Source organism: Panulirus ornatus, chromosome 20 (genome assembly GCF_036320965.1).
Source record: "Panulirus ornatus isolate Po-2019 chromosome 20, ASM3632096v1, whole genome shotgun sequence".
Lineage (NCBI taxonomy): Eukaryota > Metazoa > Arthropoda > Malacostraca > Decapoda > Palinuridae > Panulirus > Panulirus ornatus.
In genome coordinates, this window is record NC_092243.1 from 40,826,774 (window position 1) to 40,846,464 (window position 19,691).

General features: G+C 39.4%; 1 protein-coding gene across 2 annotated transcripts in view; it reads left to right on the forward strand.

The window, feature by feature from the left end:
- The window catches only part of LOC139755960 (tyrosine-protein phosphatase 10D-like), a 657,464-nt gene that overhangs the window by 332,212 nt on the left and 305,561 nt on the right, over positions 1–19,691 (forward strand). For both annotated transcript variants that reach the window (XM_071674794.1, XM_071674795.1), the window contains exons 10-11: positions 7,269–7,391; positions 16,395–16,532. In XM_071674794.1, the coding sequence (XP_071530895.1) occupies positions 7,269–7,391; positions 16,395–16,532 (261 nt within the window). The remainder of the gene's footprint in view (positions 1–7,268; positions 7,392–16,394; positions 16,533–19,691) is intronic.

Here is a 19,691-nt window from a genome sequence, read left to right on the forward strand (position 1 = left end):
GCTTCAAAAAGGATGAGCATTCCTCCCTTGGCTCCTCCACATCTTAGGAATCAAAAGTACAGGAAGGGGAGAGTCTCCAGCCCTCCTACCTCTTTAGCTTCCTTGGACAAGGTGCAAGGAATATGTGGGAAATTTTTTTGTATGCAACAGTCCCCCAACCTCTTTAGCTGCCTTCTATAAGGTGCAGGGAATATGTGGGAAAATTTTTTGTATGCAAAGTTTAAATGTAAGAAGCTTTTGTATCAGCATGGATTTTTATATTTCACTTGAACACCCTTGACTTAGATGGAAAATGTACAAGATTAAACTGAGAGTATGCATTTGATCCACCCTGTGTAGATGGGAATGGAGTTAATATGATTACTATGTATCTGTCTGTCATCAGAGCTTTGATCGTATCTATCTATGATCCTTATCATCATTAACTACTTTTTCTGTCCCATAAGGTGAATCAGGTCCATATAGTCTTTCAAATCAGTCAAAGACATCCTAAACTCATGCCTGGTATGTTAAAGTGAAGCCTGGACTTCCACACTTATAAGAGTGTTCCTTACTTTATCATATTTTAATTTAAGTTGATTCATTTTGTGAGACTTACATTTCGATTCACATCACATCTTTTCACAAAGTTCTTCCACATCATCGAATTCCCAATCATTCCTTCAGCATCTTCATCTGAAATATCCCTTCCTCTAATATCACTGCATCTGGCTATCTCTCTCTCCTGAGGTCTGTCTCTTCTCCTTGTACCTTTGACTGTACTACTATATATCTTCTTGACCAACCTATCAACAGCTTAATGTTCACTGTGGTTGTACCATCCTACAAGATTTTTTCCGATGCATCTGTATATTAATGTCTTTGTTCTAAATATCCTTCTCATATCTTCAGAATGAAGATATGAGAAGGATATTCTGTAAGTTCATCTGATTCCCACTATACTATTCAAGTTATTCGTCTCTGCTACTCTTTCTTCCCCTTGATCTGTATGAATATGGGTTTCTCATCCATACTGATTAAGAATATTGTAATAGTCCATTGATGTATAAGAAGGAGAGCCCTTTATGATGCCAGTACATTTCATGTCTGCAGAACTTGTGACTCTACATTCTTGCACTTCTCTGTCAGTGTCTGGTATCATTGTTATAGATGATTTAGATAATGTTCCTTTTGGTGCTCTAAATAGAATATCCTCTTCTTTAACTTGGTTTCTTTTGCTACTTATTTGAATTTTTTTTATGTTATTTTTGAAACACTTTGATCTTTCATCCTAACAGAAAATGCAGAATAGTAGCAAATGAAAGTTTTCTGAAGATGTTCTATCCTGTGTGGCATTATGAATAACATTAGCATTGATATTATTTATGATAATGTTATCAGACATTGGCAAAGAAGTCAATGTAAATATAGTCAGAACTTTTGCTAATGACACAAGAATTATTAAGGTGATAAGATCAGAGTAAAAAGAATTAAAAGACCTAGATGTAATTTATAAAGAAGTCAGAGAAAATCTGTTGGAATTACTGAAGGGAGATTTGAACAAATAAGCCATGGAGCAATCAGTAGTATATCAGTGACACCACATAAAGAAACATTAGTGAAATAAATAGAAATTGAAGAAAGTGTCAAAGATCAATGAGTTATTATAAATGAAATACTTGAAGTTGAAAGAATACATTAAAAAGGGTTATGTCTAGCCAGATAAAGGTATGATAATGAGAACATTGATAACAAAAGATAGGAAACTGATGATGAGTGTTCATTGCATACACTAAAAGTGAATTTTACTATTGCAGTGTTGTATGGTCATAGGCCAAACAAACTAAAATGGATAAGTTAAAGAGAATTCCAAAACACTTTACGTGTAAGACTGGTAAATTTAGAGGATGAAACACCAGAACTACAATTAAAGAAAACAAATGAACTTAGATTATGCAGTTTTGAAAGAAGAGAAATATATGGTAGTCTGTGCATAGCAACAAATAGAGGAACAAAAAACAAATATTGTATATTTGAATGCAATCTTCACACAGGGTGCAAAACAATAATTATATATACAAATATCCCTGAGGATTGGAGAGAAAGAGTGTCCTCCTTGTATCTTATAAATGTTATAAAAGATGACTAAGAAGAGTGGGAGCAGGGTGCTGGAAATGTTCCTTCTGTTTTAACTTTATTGTATGGGGAACAGAAAGTGCCAATTGAATTTTTTTCAAAGGTCCATTCGTATGTTTCTACTGCCGTCTTGTTGAGGAAGGAACAGATGAACAGGCACAATAGTTGAAAGATGGAAACATTCTTCATTGTTCAGCCATATGAGTTTAGAAATGAATCAGCAGTAAACACTGAAACCTTTTGCAAAAGCTGGACAGCTGGCTGAAGAGGGATAGTGTGTAACAAGAGATGACAACGGCATTGCTAACTAAGTGAGTTACACAATGAATGCAACATGGTAGCCTTACCACAGACACATTTTCATCATAGGTACTTGTGAGTAGGTAGTTACGGTTAGTCACTTTCATATTTAAGCAATAAAACTTTTAAAATTGAGCGAGCCAAGTTGATGACCTATATCATGTAATTTATTCTCAAACACAAAAATAAGTAACAGATTAGAAAGCCCATGACTACTGCATAAAAGTGTTGCTAATCAACAGAGTTCTTTTCAAATATGCTGACACCATGATTGTGATAACAGTCTTTGTGCTTGGGGCAGAAACAATGTAAAACCCTAGCTCAGTAAGACATTTCCAGATTTATTACGTGTTTTCTGCATAATCCTTTTGGTGTGCAAATGAGTTTTCAGCCTCCACTAAGTTTGCATACAATTTTTTTTTGTTTATTCATGAAAAGTTGCAGAGAAAATAGAATCATTCTTTTCTCTTATGAATAAGACTTAATTGTTCCTAGTTTAGGAAAATCACATTATTTACCAGATTGGCCAGTCACAGTACATACAAGAATTTGTAACTTCTTACTTATAAGTTGTACCAAATACTAACAAAATCATTATTTTTGTTATCAATTTAAAGTTGAGCATCCCTAGTTGAAGAATAGCACTTCACTTACCAGATTGACCAGTCCTAAGTACAGGCAGTATTGGCTCAGCAGGATTGTGGTAGTGGGTGATGTGGGTAGCAGTTGGAGCCTCAGATGCAAGGAATTTAGAAAAAGTGTGTGACTGCCCACTGTGGTACTTAAAAGTTACTGAGGCCTTAAGGCGACTTCAGTACTCATATTCTGTTTGGATTACCATCTGTGGCCAACCAGCAGAGCTTACAGTGTGTTCAGAATTCAGTTTATAATTGGAAACTGAGTTTGCAGATATATGTTCAGAGCATCCTGCGTCATCATAGGGAATTGATATCCATAGCACTAAAAGAGTTGATAGATCATTGGCCTTAATTGTATCATTATTGATTTCTTTTTTCTTTCTTTTATGCTTATTTACCTTTTCCCTCATTAGCGAGGTCGCACTAGGAACAGACAAAGAGAGGCCTCATTCACTCGCATCCATTTTCAAGCCATCATGTGTAGTGCACCGAAACCACAACCCCCTTTACTCATACAGGCCCCACAGACCTTCCCTTGATTTTCCCCAGCCACTTCACATGCCCTGGTTCAGTCCACTGACAGCATTTCACCCCTTGAATACTGCATCATTCCATTTCATTCTATCTTAGGCATGCCTTTCACTCTCCTATTTGTTCAGGTCCCAGTCATTTAAAATTTATTTCATTCCATCCTTTCATCTCCAGTTTGGTTTCCTGTTTCCCTTTGTCCCCTCCACTTCTGACACATATTTTCTCTTTGTCAACCTCTCTTCACTCATTCTGTCCATATGTGCAAATCATATCAGCACACCCTCTTCAGCTCTCATAACTACACTCTTCTTATTAACACATTTTTTTCTTACCATTTGTTTACTTATTTGATTAAACTACCTCACACTACATATGTTCTCAAACATATCTTTTTCCAACATATTCATCCTCCTCTGCACATCCTTATTTATAGCTCATGACTCACATCCATAGACATTGTTGAGACTACTATACTCCCAAACATACTGATGTTTGCTTCCCCTGATAATGACTCTTTCCACACATTCATCAATGCTCCCAGAACATTCACCCCTTCACCCATCCTATGACTTCCATGGTCCCATTCACTGCCATGTCCATTCCTAGGTATCTAAAACACTGCACTTCTTCCATATTTTCTCTCTTCAAATTTCCCGACTTGTTCCTCTCCCCTGCTAAACCTAATAACCTTGTTTTTATTCACATTTACTCTCAACTTCCTCCTTTTACACACACTTCCAAACTGTCACAAACTTCTGCAGTTTCTGACTCCAATCTGCCACCAGCTCTGTGTCATCAGCAAACAACAGCTGACTCTCTTTCCAGGCCCCCCTCATCCTATACAGACTGCATAGCTCCTCCCTCCAAAACCCTTGCATTTACCTCCTTCACATCCCATCCATAAACAAATTGAAAGTTCATGGTGACATCTCACATTCCTGCCTTAGACCAACCTTCTCCTGGAACAACTCACTCTCTTCTCTTCCTATTTGTAATTGCAGTAAAAACTTCTGCTTCCACTAACTTTTCTTCCACACCATATATTTGTAAGACATTCAACAAGGCATCTCTATCAACCCTATCATATGCTTTCTCCATAAATGCCACATAAAGATCCTTCTGTTTCTTTAAGCATTTCTCACTTACATTTTTCAAAGAAAACACCTGATCCACACCTACTCTTCCACTCCTGAAACCACCTTGTTCCTTCCCATTCTGATGTTTTGTACATGCCTTCACCCTCTCAATCACCAGTCTCCCATACAACTTACCGCATATACTCAACAAACTTATACCTCTGCAGTTCGAACACTCACCTTTGCCTCACTTGCCTTTATACAGTAGAACTGTGCATGCATTCTGCCAATCCTCAGGCACCTCACCATGATCCATATCTACATTGAAAATCCTAATTAATCAATCAGAAAGTCACCCCTTTTCTTAGGACATTCATCTGCTATGCCGTCCGCTCCAGGTGCTTTGCCACATTTCATCTTATGAAAGGCTTTCAACACCTCTTCCCTTTTCACAAAACCACTTTTCATGTCTCTCTCATTTTGCACTTCCCTGATTTAAACACTTCACTGCTACCACCATATCATCAAACACATTCAACAGTCCTTCAAAATACTCACTCCATCTCTTCACCTCATCCCTACCTGTTACCTTTTCCCCATTTGCCCCTTTTACTGTTGTTCCCATTTGTTCACTTGTTTTTCTCATGCTATTAAGCATCCTACCAAAAAACAATATGAAATCACTCAAGTTTACTGATAATCACTCACCCAACTCCCATTTGCCCTCTTTTTACCCCTGCACATTTCTCTTGACCTCATGTCACTTTCTCCTATACATCTTCCTATCATTTGTGCTCCTATCTTGTAAGCATCATCCTTACACCTGCCGTTTTTCTCTCGTTAGCAACTTTGATTAGTAATCCTACCAATCACTACCCATTCTCACCTGCTCACCTCTTATCTTCTGCATGCCCCATACAACTCTTGCACATTCCAGCACTGCTTCCCCCAAAATCTCTAATTCCTAACCCATTCCCTTTGCTCTGCTTACTCTCACCTTTTGCCATTCTACACCCTGTTTCTCCTGGTATTTCTTCACTTACATTTCTTTTCCAAGCTTGCTCTTTTCACCACCCTTTTCTCACTCATATCATTTCCTCTTTTCTGAAAATCCCTACAGATCTTCACCTTTTCCTCTGCCAGGTAATGATCAGACATCCCACCAAGTGCCCCTCTCAACACATTCGCATCCAAGAGTCTCTCTTTCAGTTACCTGTCAGTTAGTATTTAATCTGATAATGCCCTCTAATCTTTCTCATTCACCCACATATACCTATATATACCCCTCTTTTTAAATCAGGCACTCCCAGTCACCAGTCCTTTCTTAGCATACAACTCCTCAAGCTGTTCACATTTCCTATTCACCTCACTGAATACCCCTTGTCGTCCGTCCTCAGTGACCCCATTAATCACTCACATTTAAATCACCTATCACTAATATCCAATACTAAAAGTCAAAACTGCTGACACACTTTCTAAGCTGTTCTCAAAACACTTTCCTATCATCCTCCTCTTTTTCATGGTTAGGTGCATAAGCACCGGTAATCTTCCATCTCTTGCATCTCGCTTTCATTTTTGCCATCAGTCTGGAACTCCCTTCCCTACACTTTTTCACCCATTGCCATAACTTTTTTATTTGTAGTGCTACCTCTTCCTTAGCTCTTGCCTTCACATTTACTTGTAACTTTACCCCTGATGAATTTCCAAATTATTATTTCACTCAGAGCCAAAGCACACAGGTTCCTTTTCTCAAATATACTTCCTGTCTCTCCTTTCTTCTCATTTTGGTTATATCGACACCCTTTTAGACAACCCAGCTTGAGTCTTTGAAGAGGATGAGCACTCGTCACTTGGCTCCCTAATCTGCTCCCTTTTAGTCACCTTGTATGACACACAGAATACGGAGATAGAATTTTTTCTTCCTATGTAAGCCAAATCAAGTGATATTTTTTTATCTCAGAGGATTTGTTTTGAATGAAAAAGAGAGAATGACAAACGAATCTAAGTATGAGGTAAGAAAAAAAAGGAAGATAAGTGTATTATGTATAAAAGGAAAGATATTAAGACTGCCCACGTATGGATTTAGTTTGAATGAGACAAGAAGTAAAACTTGTAACTGTAACCTTAAGAATGTAATGTGGTTCCAAACAACACTGCAGTAATCCTAAGCCAAACCGTTACATATCTTTAGCCATTTGCTTAGTGGAACTTAGTACATATAAGACTATCTGACAGGACTGCTAAGTGATGATGGCAGTATGTCTGAGAGGACTGGGACACATTTGGTGTAGGCACCAAGACTTTGTCATGCTTTTGAAACTGTGTTTCGAAGCTGGACTATATATTCTGTAACTAGCAAGTAGCATGGCCTAGTGATTCTTTGATGGTGGTTGTTTAGATTATGTTAAGAGGGATCGATCATCATATTACATAAACAGATGTAATTGAATGGTGTCAATGAGAGATTAAATGATAACGGTTCTGAAAGATTTTGGAGCTTGGAAAGAAAATGAATATAAGAGGAGCTTGAAAAAAGTAGAGGTAAGAGATCAGTTGTTTTTGGGACAACGAATTCATTATTACTTATCAAACCTTTTTATGCACACAGAACCAGCATCACCCATCATTGAGGAGCTTCAGCCGATACCTCGTGGACTGAACATTTCATGGAAAAGTGATGTGACTTCTCGGCAAGATAAATATGCTGTTGTCTATATTAGGAATGACACAGGTAATTTTATAGATATCTTGTTTAACTTTCAAAATGTCATGTAAAGAATATATATTGAGACAGGGGAGTTGGATTGTTTGAATGTAATTGGACTAACAGAAAAGGAATAGGATTCTATTTTTCAGTACTTACTGAGTGCACTTAGGTAAGATGCCAGAGTGAGTTTGAGGTATCAAAATAAAGTTTGGAAGGCAAAAATAAGATAGAATATAGAATTCCTTTAGAAATCTAGAAACAGAAATAGCTCACTGGGCATTGCTCTCTTTAATGATTACAGAATTTAATCCCTGCCTTCTCTAGGTCTCAAGCTTAATAGATGGGGATCAAATAAAACATGTTGACATGATGTTTGCAGCAAGATATCTATTTGCTGGAAGATAGATAATGAGAAATAGAATTTTGTAATTTATTTTTAGAGAATATAGCAAGACTGCATTTTGTGATGTCGTGAATTTGAAAGGAAAAAATTTGTATTAGGAGTATCGGTTGTTGTTAGAATTTCCAAGCCAAGCTACATAAATTCATTCAATACCACAAGAACACTTGTCTTTGTGCTGGCTTCTGAAAAATTTTATTAAAAAGATAGCTCTTTTACAAGAACAAAGACTTTAGTATGATTAAAATAAGTAATTTGTTGGTAATTGGTGAGAGAGATAAAGGATCATTTCATATAATCTACATACTTGATTGAATCATTATGCTCAAAGCATGCTCTTTATAATGAAAAGCAAAAGTGCTATAGTGTAAGCCAAAAGGATTGTACTCTTTGTATACAGGTACACCACCAAATTTCTGGCAACTAATGGTTTGGCACCTCCTTTAGTGCGAACAAAATTACACGAGGGAACTTGAAATTATCATGGCCACCAGACTAGTTTACTGGGCGGCCACAGATGTGTTGTGTTGTAGGGCATTCTTATTTACATTCTTTACGCTGCATTTATTGGTGGTGATACAGCAATTCTGTGAGAGCCTTAGCTTATTTTGCTTAAATTCAACCCTAGCTATGGCTTCTGAGACATATGAGAGTGTCAGTTGTAATGTCAAACGTAAATACCGGTCCATATCGATCCAAGATAAAGTAGAACTATTGAAGAATATGGTCCATGGTGTTTCGGAGCGTAAGCTGTGTGACATCTACAGTATTGGTTCATCAACTGTTTATGATATAAAGAAGCAAAGGGAGAAAATATTGAAATCCTATGCAGACAGCAAATTCAAGAAGCAAATGACGATTAGAAAAACTATGAAAGATGGTATGAGTACTGAGCATGATCGAGTGATGACGGAATGGTTTTGACAGCATTGGAGTGATGGAGTGGACTTGTCAGGTAGCATGATAATGGACCAGGCTAAGTTGTTTTATAAAGAACTTAAATTACAACTTGAGCATGACTATAGTGAAGGATGGCATCAAAGATTCAAGAAGTGTCATGGAATTTCCATGAATGAAGTGTTTGGAGAGAAGTGGTCTGCAGACCACGAAGGAGCTGCCAAGTATGTGGACGAATTTGCAAAACTCGTAGTTGATGAGCATCTCAGTCCTGAGCAGGTGTTTAATACATACGAAACTGCATTATTCTGGTGATGAACACTTAGAAAAACACTAACAACAGAAGACGAAGAAGACCCCACAGGATTCAAATGGGCATATCTAGGGGAAATAGCACCCGAGGCAAGCAATGAAATTGTGTCTGTCCAAACATATGACACCAATATTTTTTATTCTTATTACCTCTGCCAAGGAGATTATGTTTTTACCAGTGTCTGTTTGTTCGTCTGTGAGCGACTTTCAACAAAAGTTTCCAACAAATTTTGATGAAATTTTCAGGGAAAGTCAGAAATGACACAAGGACCAATTGATTAGATTTTGGGAGTGATCCAAATCATTGTCTAGATCCAGGATGCCATTACAGAAATATCAATTTTTGCGAATAACTATTGAACTAATAATGATATCAATGTGATTCCAAATGCCAAAGATATGTTATCATGGTCAAGAAATCTAAATCTTTAAGATCTGCATCATTGTCTGGATCCAGGACACCATTACGCCACTGGCACCCCCCTTCAATTGGCGCCCAGGGTACCTGCCCTACCTGCCATACCCTAGATACACCACTGGATTCAAACAATCTAAGGGTGCTCATACATTTAATATTTGTTTAATTTAAATTTCTAGCAGTCCATGGTATACTTTAGACACATGGGAGATGTATAATTAGGAGGGTTAGAGGTGTGTTGATGAATTATTGTTACGTGACGACAGTTGGTCCGGCAGAATGGTTACTCTGGCAAGGCTTTGGAACCAAGAGTGCCGGAAAATTGGTGGCGTACCTGTACTACCCAACTGGGTGTTGGGAGGGTTGATGGCAGCTTCGTAGTGAGCCAGAACTTCACTGGTTGTCAAGTTGCATTCCTTTGACCCAGATAGCATCTTTCTTTCTGCCTCACCCACATGTGGACTACCAGTATTCTATCCATAAACATACAATCTCTCCTTGTCATGCATAACACTTGACAACACTTCAATCATACAGCTCATTCTTCATAACACTAGATTTTCCTGTGGTGAGCAGTATGTGCTTGCCCTACCTTTTGGTTAAATGGTGGGAGTAGTAGATATTAGTGATAGGCAGGAACATTTAGGTAGGTGCATTAGGTAGAAACATTTTGGTAGAAGTAGTTGGTAGGAACACTAGGAAGGAGTATTTTTTACCTAGTAAATTTGCCTGACAGAACATCGTCATTAGGCATTTCTACCATGTCCACTCTTTTCCCCTCTTTTGCATTCAGAGGCTAAGACACACATCTATGCAACACTATCAGGACTAGTATACCTTCAAACTTACCAGCTTTTGCCTTAGCTGATCTTGACCTCTGCCTCTACAAAATCCTGAATGCACCCAGGATCTTATCCTCCCGCTTACTACCAGTGACTTGTTTAGCTCCCTTTGGTCCCGCCCACTGTCACATCCACTCCCAGCTCTAGGTCTTTCCAATTCAGACTTACACTCAAACTTTCCTCTCTCTCTCTCTCTCTCTCTCTCTCTCTCTCTCTCTCTCTCTCTCTCTCTCTCTCTCTCTCTCTCTCTCTCTCTCTCTCTCAAAATTCTGCACTTCATTACCTTTGTTCAAATTTATTCTTAACTCTCTTCCCACACATACATTTTCAAGTTTTGTCTGCAGCTTTCAGACTTTGTCTCTTGAAACATCCACCAAAGCCATGCCTTCTTCAGACAGCAATTGATTCACCCCTCCCCATGTGCCATAGACCCATGCCACTCTTTGATACCCTTGCATGCACCTTCTCACCAACCTGTCTATCAACAGATTAAACAACCACAATGATATCATACATCCTTGAAGCACACCCACCTTCACCAGCAATCACCAACTTATCCCTAACAGTAAGATTTCTCCATATAACACATACATGCTGTTGCATGAATGAGTCATGTTGCAGTGTGAGCAAATTAGTTTAGCTACTTAGAGAATTGTGGAGTGTGTGGAGAGGAACTGTAGGTTACATAAAAGTACCCTGTTTCACATTTCCTTCTTTATTTATTTATTTTGCTTTGTCACTGTCTCCCGCGTTAGCAAGGTAGCGCAAGGAAACAGATGAAAGAAGGGCCCAACCCACCCACATACACATGTATATACATACACGTCCACACACGCAAATCTACATACCTATACACACACACAGACATATACATATATACACATGTACATAATTCTTACTGTCTGCCACACATGCAATAACAACCCCCTCCCCCTCATGTGTGCAAGGTAGCGCTAGGAAAAGACAACAAAGGCCACTCAGTCTCTAGCTGTCATGTAATAATGCTCCGAAACCACAGCTCCCTTTCCACATCCAGGCCCTACAGAACTTTCCATGGTTTACCCCAGACGCTTCACATGCCCTGGTTCAATCCATTGACAACACGTCAACCCCGGTATACCACATCATTCCAATTCACTCTATTCCTTGCACGCCTTTCATCCTCCTGCATGTTTAGGCCCCGATCACTTAAAATCTTTTTCACTCCATCTTTCCACCTCCAATTTGGTCTCCCACTTCTCCTCGTTCCCTTTACCTCTGACACATATATCCTCTTGGTCAATCTTTCCTCACTCATTCTCTCCATGTGACCAAACCATTTCAATACTCCCTCTTCTGCTCTCTCAACCACACTCTTTTTATTACCATACATCTCTCTTACCCTATGATTACTTACTCGATCAAACCACCTCACACCACATATTGTCCTCAAACATCTCATTTCCAGCACATTCACCCTCCTCCGCACAACTCTATCTTTAGTCCACGCCTCGCAACCATATAACATTGTTGGAACCACTATTCCTTCAAACATACCCATTTTTGCTTTCGGAGATAATGTTCTCGACTTCCACACATTCTTCAACCTTCCCAGAATTTTCGCCCCCTCCCCCACCCTATGATTCACTTCCACTTCCATGGTTCCATCCGCTGCCAAATCCACTCCCAGATATCTAAAACACTTCACTTCCTCCAGTTTTTCTCCATTCAAACTTACCTCCCAATTGACTTGACCCTCAACCCTGCTGTACCTAATAACCTTGCTCTTATTCACATTTACTCTCAACTTTCTTCTTTCACAAACTTTATCAAACTCAGTCACCAGCTTCTGCAGTTTCTCACATGAATCAGCCACCAGTGCTGTATCATCAGCGAACAACAACTGACTCACTTCCCAAGCTCTCTCACCCACAACAGACTGCATACTTGCCCCTCTTTCCAAAACTCTTGCATTCACCTCCCGAACAACCCCATCCATAAGAAAATTAAACAACCATAGTGGTGATGTGAGAAGGAGATGGAGTGAGTATTTTGAAGGTTTGTTGAATGTGTTTGATGATAGAGTGGCAGATATAGGGTGTTTTGGTCGAGGTGGTGTGCAAAGTGAGAGGGTTAGGGAAAATGATTTGGTAAACAGAGAAGAGGTAGTGAAAGCTTTGCGGAAGATGAAAGCAGGCAAGGCAGCAGGTTTGGATGGTATTGCAGTGGAATTTATTAAAAAAGGGGGTGACTGTATTGTTGACTGGTTGGTAAGGTTATTTAATGTATGTATGACTAATGGTGAGGTGCCTGAGGATTGGCGGAATGCGTGCATAGTGCCATTGTACAAAGGCAAAGGGGATAAGAGTGAGTGCTCAAATTACAGAGGTATAAGTTTGTTGAGTATTCCTGGTAAATTATATGGGAGGGTATTGATTGAGAGGGTGAAGGCATGTACAGAGCATCAGATTGGGGAAGAGCAGTGTGGTTTCAGAAGTGGTAGAGGATGTGTGGATCAAGTGTTTGCTTTGAAGAATGTATGTGAGATATACTTAGAAAAGCAAATGGATTTGTATGTAGCATTTATGGATCTGGAGAAGGCATATGATAGAGTTGATAGAGATGCTCTGTGGAAGGTATTAAGAATATATGGTGTGGGAGGAAAGTTGTTAGAAGCAGTGAAAAGTTTTTATCGAGGATGTAAGGCATGTGTACGTGTAGGAAGAGAGGAAAGGGATTGGTTCTCAATGAATGTAGGTTTGCGGCAGGGGTGTGTGATGTCTCCATGGTTGTTTAATTTGTTTATGGATGGGGTTGTTAGGGAGGTAAATGCAAGAGTTTTGGAAAGAGGGGCAAGTATGAAGTCTGTTGGGGATGAGAGAGCTTGGGAAGTGAGTCAGTTGTTGTTCGCTGATGATACAGCGCTGGTGGCTGATTCATGTGAGAAACTGCAGAAGCTGGTGACTGAGTTTGGTAAAGTGTGTGGAAGAAGAAAGTTAAGAGTAAATGTGAATAAGAGCAAGGTTATTAGGTACAGTAGGGTTGAGGGTCAAGTCAATTGGAAGGTGAGTTTGAATGGAGAAAAACTGGAGGAAGTGAAGTGTTTTAGATATCTGGGAGTGGATCTGGCAGCGGATGGAACCATGGAAGCGGAAGTGGATCATAGGGTGGGGGAGGGGGCGAAAATTCTGGGGGCCTTGAAGAATGTGTGGAAGTCGAGAACATTATCTCGGAAAGCAAAAATGGGTATGTTTGAAGGAATAGTGGTTCCAACAATGTTGTATGGTTGCGAGGCGTGGGCTATGGATAGAGTTGTGCGCAGGAGGATGGATGTGCTGGAAATGAGATGTTTGAGGACAATGTGTGGTGTGAGGTGGTTTGATCGAGTGAGTAACGTAAGGGTAAGAGAGATGTGTGGAAATAAAAAGAGCGTGGTTGAGAGAGCAGAAGAGGGTGTTTTGAAGTGGTTTGGGCACATGGAGAGAATGAGTGAGGAAAGATTGACCAAGAGGATATATGTGTCGGAGGTGGAGGGAACGAGGAGAAGAGGGAGACCAAATTGGAGGTGGAAAGATGGAGTGAAAAAGATTTTGTGTGATCGGGGCCTGAACATGCAGGAGGGTGAAAGGAGGGCAAGGAATAGAGTGAATTGGAGCGATGTGGTATACCGGGGTTGACGTGCTGTCAGTGGATTGAATCAAGGCATGTGAAGTGTCTGGGGAAAACCATGGAAAGCTGTGTAGGTATGTATATTTGCGTGTGTGGACGTATGTATATACATGTGTATGGGGGGGGGGGTTGGGCCATTCCTTTCGTCTGTTTCCTTGCGCTACCTCGCAAACGCGCGAGACAGCGACAAAGTATAAAAAAAAAAAAAGAGAGACATCACACACCCCTGCCGCAAACCTACATTCACTGAGAACCAATCACTTTCCTCTCTTCCTACACGTACACATGCCTTACATCCTCGATGAAAACTTTTGACTGCTTCTAACAACTTGCCTCCCACACCATATATTCTTAATACCCTCCACAGAGCATCTCTATCAACTCTATCATGTGCCTTCTCCAGATCCTCAAATGGTACATACAAATCCATTTGCTTTTCTAAGTATTTCTCACATACATTCTTCAAAACAAACACCTAATCCACACATCCTCTACCACTTCTGAAACCACTCTGCTCTTCTCCAATCTGATGCTCTGTTCATGCCTTCACCCTCTCAATCAATACCCTCCCATATAATTTCCCAGGAATACTCAATAAACTTATACCTCTGTAATTTGAGAACTCACTTTTACCCCCTTTGCCTTTGTACAATGGCACTATGCAAGCATTTTGTCAATCCTCAGGCACCTCACCATGAGTCATACATACATTAGATAACCTTACCAACCAGTCAACGATACAGTCACCCCCTTTTTTTTTAATAAATTGCACTGCAATACCATCCAAACCTGCTGCCTTGCTGGCTTTCATCTTCCACAAGTCTTACTTGACATATTTTTCCATACTATTTGCCATTTCCCGCATTAGCGAGGTAGCGTTAAGAACAGAGGACTGGGCCTTTGAAGGAATATCTTCACCTGTCCCCCTTCTTTGTTCCTTCTTTTGGGAAAAAAGAATAAAAAAAATAAAGTTGTAAGTATACTGTAGTTTAGTTTTACCACTAAGAAGCAATAACCCATGGTTTTGCTTCCATATGTACTTCATAAGTGATATTCTCCCATGATAGTGAATAAACACAGCTCCAGGACAAAATGGTCTGGCAAGACCTTGATAGGAGATATAAGCTGATGAGCATAAAACAGTGGTGGGGAAGTTTTGCTGCATCATCTGCTGTGTTTCTTAATGTATTTTAACTCAGGATTCTTAAGCTGCATTGAAAATGCTTATAACATGGTCATTTTTCGTACATTTATTGTATGCTCCTGTTTTGTACTATAAATGTAGGAAAGTTAAGTATAAACAAATAATACTAACTTTTACGACAAATGCTATCATTATATGACTCATTTTTATTTTAAGCTTGGGCATTTATATTTCAAACTTTGACATTTAATTAAGCTATCATACCATAGACATGGGGTACCCCAGTATGCTTGCCTTGTATTTTGGGTTATATGTCTATTTATTCCCTGGGGATAGGGGAGAAAGAATACCTCCCACGTATTCCCTGCGTGTCGTAGAAGGCGACTAAAAGAGAAGGGAGCGGGGGGCTGGAAATCCTCCCCTCTTGTTTTTTTTTTTTTTTTTTTTTTTTCCAAAAGAAGGAACAGAGAAGAGGGCCAGGTGAGGATATTCCCTCAAAGGCCCAGTCCTCTGTTCTTAACGCTACCTCGCTATCGTGGGAAATGGCGAATAGTATGAAAAAAAGAAAAAAAAAATGTCTATTGATAAGGTAAAGCATTAGGCATATTTGAAATGCAGACTTGCTTTTATCCAAAACTAACTTAACCTTGAAGGAAATATTAAGTACGTTCTCTTCCACTTTGTAAAGACATATGGAAAGCATTAATGCTTCACATGAAATGGGCATACTCTTATTTTTTAACAAAGTATGTATATGCGAAGGGAATATATCATAGTGAGATATTTGTAGGTAGATGCTTATGGATGACTGAAGATAAGGTAAAATTGAACATTATGACACAGTTAAATTTCTTAGTACAGTAGCCTAATTTTCTGTGCATGTGTTTCCTTGAGAACCATGGACTTGTTTTGTACCATTCATACATTTGGTTTTTGATTATAGTTGAGGTAAATTTTAAGCTACAAAGAAATGTTTCTTTGGTGTAAACAAAGCAGTTTAGCTCAGACAAAGGTAGTAGCCTAATTTTCTGTGCATGTGTTTCCTTGAGAACCATGGACTTGTTTTGTACCATTCATACATTTGGTTTTTGATTATAGTTGAGGTAAATTTTAAGCTACAAAGAAATGTTTCTTTGGTGTAAACAAAGCAGTTTAGCTCAGACAAGAGGACTGCAGTAGTCCCTATAGTTTATGTGTGAAGGAAATGGAGATAGATTTTATCATATCAGTGGCCTTTATTAGATGTTTTCAGTTATTTCCAGAAATGTAAATATCAAGATGTATATGAGAGTGGTATGTTATTGATGATTATTTTGTATTTCATAATGAATGCTAAATCATAATAAGTGTACCTTTTCTTCTTCAGCTGAGTCAGTGACTCGTCAGACAGTTGATGCTCATGTGCTGTTGAAGGACTTGTTCCCAGGTGCTGGCTATGACATTAAGGTGTATGCAATTTCACATCGTCTTTGGAGTGAGCCTCATGTGTACTTCCAGGCAGTTTGTAAGTTTTGATCATCTTTACAACTATGAATTTTAATGAGGATTGAATAAAATCCCTGTAGCTTTTGAATTGTCATTTTGTCATTTGTACTTGTAAAATGTTTTCCATTTAGAAGTTCGTGTACATGCTTATATTTTGAATGATTAAGTGCATATTTTGTAGAATGTCTAGTGTATTTAAGCAAAATCATAGTAGATTATAGAGTTTTCTTTTATATATGTGTGGCAGGATGATAAAGTAATTTTACTAATGAAAGAGAAAAGAGAGGTGCATGATTGATAGTTACAGAGAAGAAGCATGAGTGATGTGGAAATGAATAAAACAAGGCAGCAGGAGGTCAAGAGGAAGTTTCATTGGGCTGAAAAGAGTTAGAGTGCGTGAGTATCAGCAAACTTCAGGGAGAATGAGGTATTTTGGAAAGAATTTAGTAGTATGAGCAAAACAGAACACATGGGAACATCGGTGATGGGGAAGTGGTAACAGGCAGTGATTAGGTCAAGAGAAGATGGAGTGAATACTGTGAAGGACTTTTGAATGAATATGTTGACAGGGTGGCTGATGTAGGATGTTTGGGTTAGGGAGGTATGCATAGTGAGAGAGTCATGGAAAGTGGTTTGATGAAGAGTAAGATGAAATGGGCCAAGGTATACCTTGCAGGAAGGTGTTGCAATTGAATTTAAGAAAGGGGATGATGGTGTTGCTGATTGGTTTATTAAGATTTTCAGTGTATGTATAGATCATGGTGAGGTGCTAATGTATAAAGGCGAGAGCGACAAGTATAAGGTATATGTTTGTTGAGTGTACCTTGAAAGTTGTATGAAAGAATGGTGATTGAGAGGATGATGGCATGTACAGAGCATTAGACTGAGGATGACCAGTTTGTTTTCAGTAGTGGTAGAGGATGTGTGGCCCTGAAATTTAGTTTTGAAGAATGTGTGTGAGAGACAGAAGGACTTTTATGTGGCAGTTATGGACCTTGAGAAAGCATATGATAGGATAGATAGAGATGCTTTTTGGAAGGTGTTGTGAATGTATGGTGTGGAAGGAAAGCTACTTGAAGCAGTGAGAAGAGAGTAAGGCATGTGTGCCAGTAGGGAGAGAGGGGAGGGTGAGTGGTTCCAGGTGAAGGTTGTTCGATGGCATGGGTCAGTGATGTTATCATGGCTGTTTTATTAAAGATGGGGTCGGGAGGGAGGTAAATGCAAGGGTCTTGCAGAAAGGGGCGTGTATGCAGTCTATAGAGGGTGAGGGGGGCCAAACGTGAAATAGATGTTTGCTGATGACATCTCTGGCAGATTTGAGTAGGAAACTGCCTGAGTAGGTGTACGAGTTTGGGAGAGTATGTGAAAAGAGAAAGTTGAGAGTAAATGTGAATAAAATCAGGGTTATTAGATTTAGCAATGCATAGAGACAGATTAGTTGGGGATAAGAGTTTCAGTGGAGAAAGATTGAGGGAAGTTAAGTGTTTTAGATACCTGGGACTGGACATGGCATCAAATTGATCCACAGAAGCAGAGGTAAGGTTCAGGGTGAGTGATGGGGCAAAGGTTTTGTGAACAATAGGAATATGCGGAAATAGAGGTCACTAGGGAGGGAAAAAATGGGTATGTTTGAAGGTACAGTAGTCCCACCGATGTTGTATGGATTCAAGGCATGAGACCTAGATGAGACGACATGGAAGTGGGTGGATGTGTTAGAAATGTAATGTTTAAGGCCAGTGGTGTGATAAAGGTTGATTGAGTGAATAATGATAGGGTAAGAGTGAGGCGTGGTAATAAGAAGGGTGTGGTTGAAAGAGCTGAAGAAGGTGTGCTGAAATGGTCTGGACATATGGAGAGAATGAATGAGGAGAGATTGACTGAAAATATATGTGTCAGAAGTGGAGGGGTCAAGAAGGGAGAGACCAAACTGGAGATGGAAGGATGCAGTGAAAGAGATTTTGTGTGCTCAGGGCCTTAACATGCAGGAAGGTGAAAGGTGTGTAGGGGATAGAGTTAAGTAACGTTGTATACAGAGGTCGATGTGCTGTCAGTGGATTGAACCAGGGTATTTGAAGCAGCCAGGGGAAAGAACAGGAAGGTCTCTGGGGCCTGGTTGTTAATATGTATATGTATGAGAGGTTTTGGGAGCAGCTGAATTAGTTTGTCAGCAGTTTTAATGCCAGAAACTGATTGTTAGTAATAGGTGATTCAAAAAGGAAAGTGAGTAATGTGGCAGTTGAGGGTATAACTGAGGGTCGTGGGGTGTTCAGTAAGGTGAATGGAAATGCTGAACAGCTTGTTGTGTGCTGTTAAGGTACTGGTGATTGGGAATACCTGATTAAAAGAGGGTCTTACAATTATACATAGGTGAGTAGGAAAAATGGTAGTGGGCATTATTGAATTTCACATTGATTGATAAACAGGCAAAAGAGAGACTCTTGGATGTGAATGTGATGAGAGGGGCAGCTGATGGGATATCTGATCAATTTCTGATGGAGGCAAGGTTGATGTTTGTATAGGGTTATAGAAAAAGAGAAAATGACATGGTTGAGAAGATAGTGAAAGTTTATGAGCTTGCAAAAGAGACTTATGTGAAGAAATACTAGGAGAGATGGAGTGTGTAATGGCAGAAGGTGAGAATAAATGAAGCTAGAGGAGTGGGTGAGGAATGGGAGCTATTTAGGAAAGCAGTGCTGGCATGTGCAAGAAGTGTGTGGTATGCAGAAGCTGGGAGGTGAGCAGGTGAAAAAGGGTTGTGAGTGATGGGATAATGAATTATAGTTACTAGTGAAAGAGAAAAAAAGAGGTGTATGTGTGATACTTACAAGAAAGGAGTGCAAATGATTGGGAGATGACCAAGAGAAAATGGCATGAGGTCAAGAGGAATGTGCAGGGCTGAAAAAGAGGGCAAATGTGAGTTGGGATAAGTGAATATCAGTAAACTTTTGAGAAAGTAAAATGTGTTTGAAGAAGGTTAAGAATGAGAGAAAAACAAAAGGAACATAAGGAGGACATATGGAGAGATTGAGTGAGATGTTGATAAACAGAATATTCATGTCTGAAGTGGAGGGGTCAAGGAGAACAGGGAGACTGAGTAGGAGATGGAAGGATTGAGGGAAAAGGTTTTGAATGCTTGGAGCCTGACCATGCGGGAAGGTGTAAGTTGTGTGTGAGACAG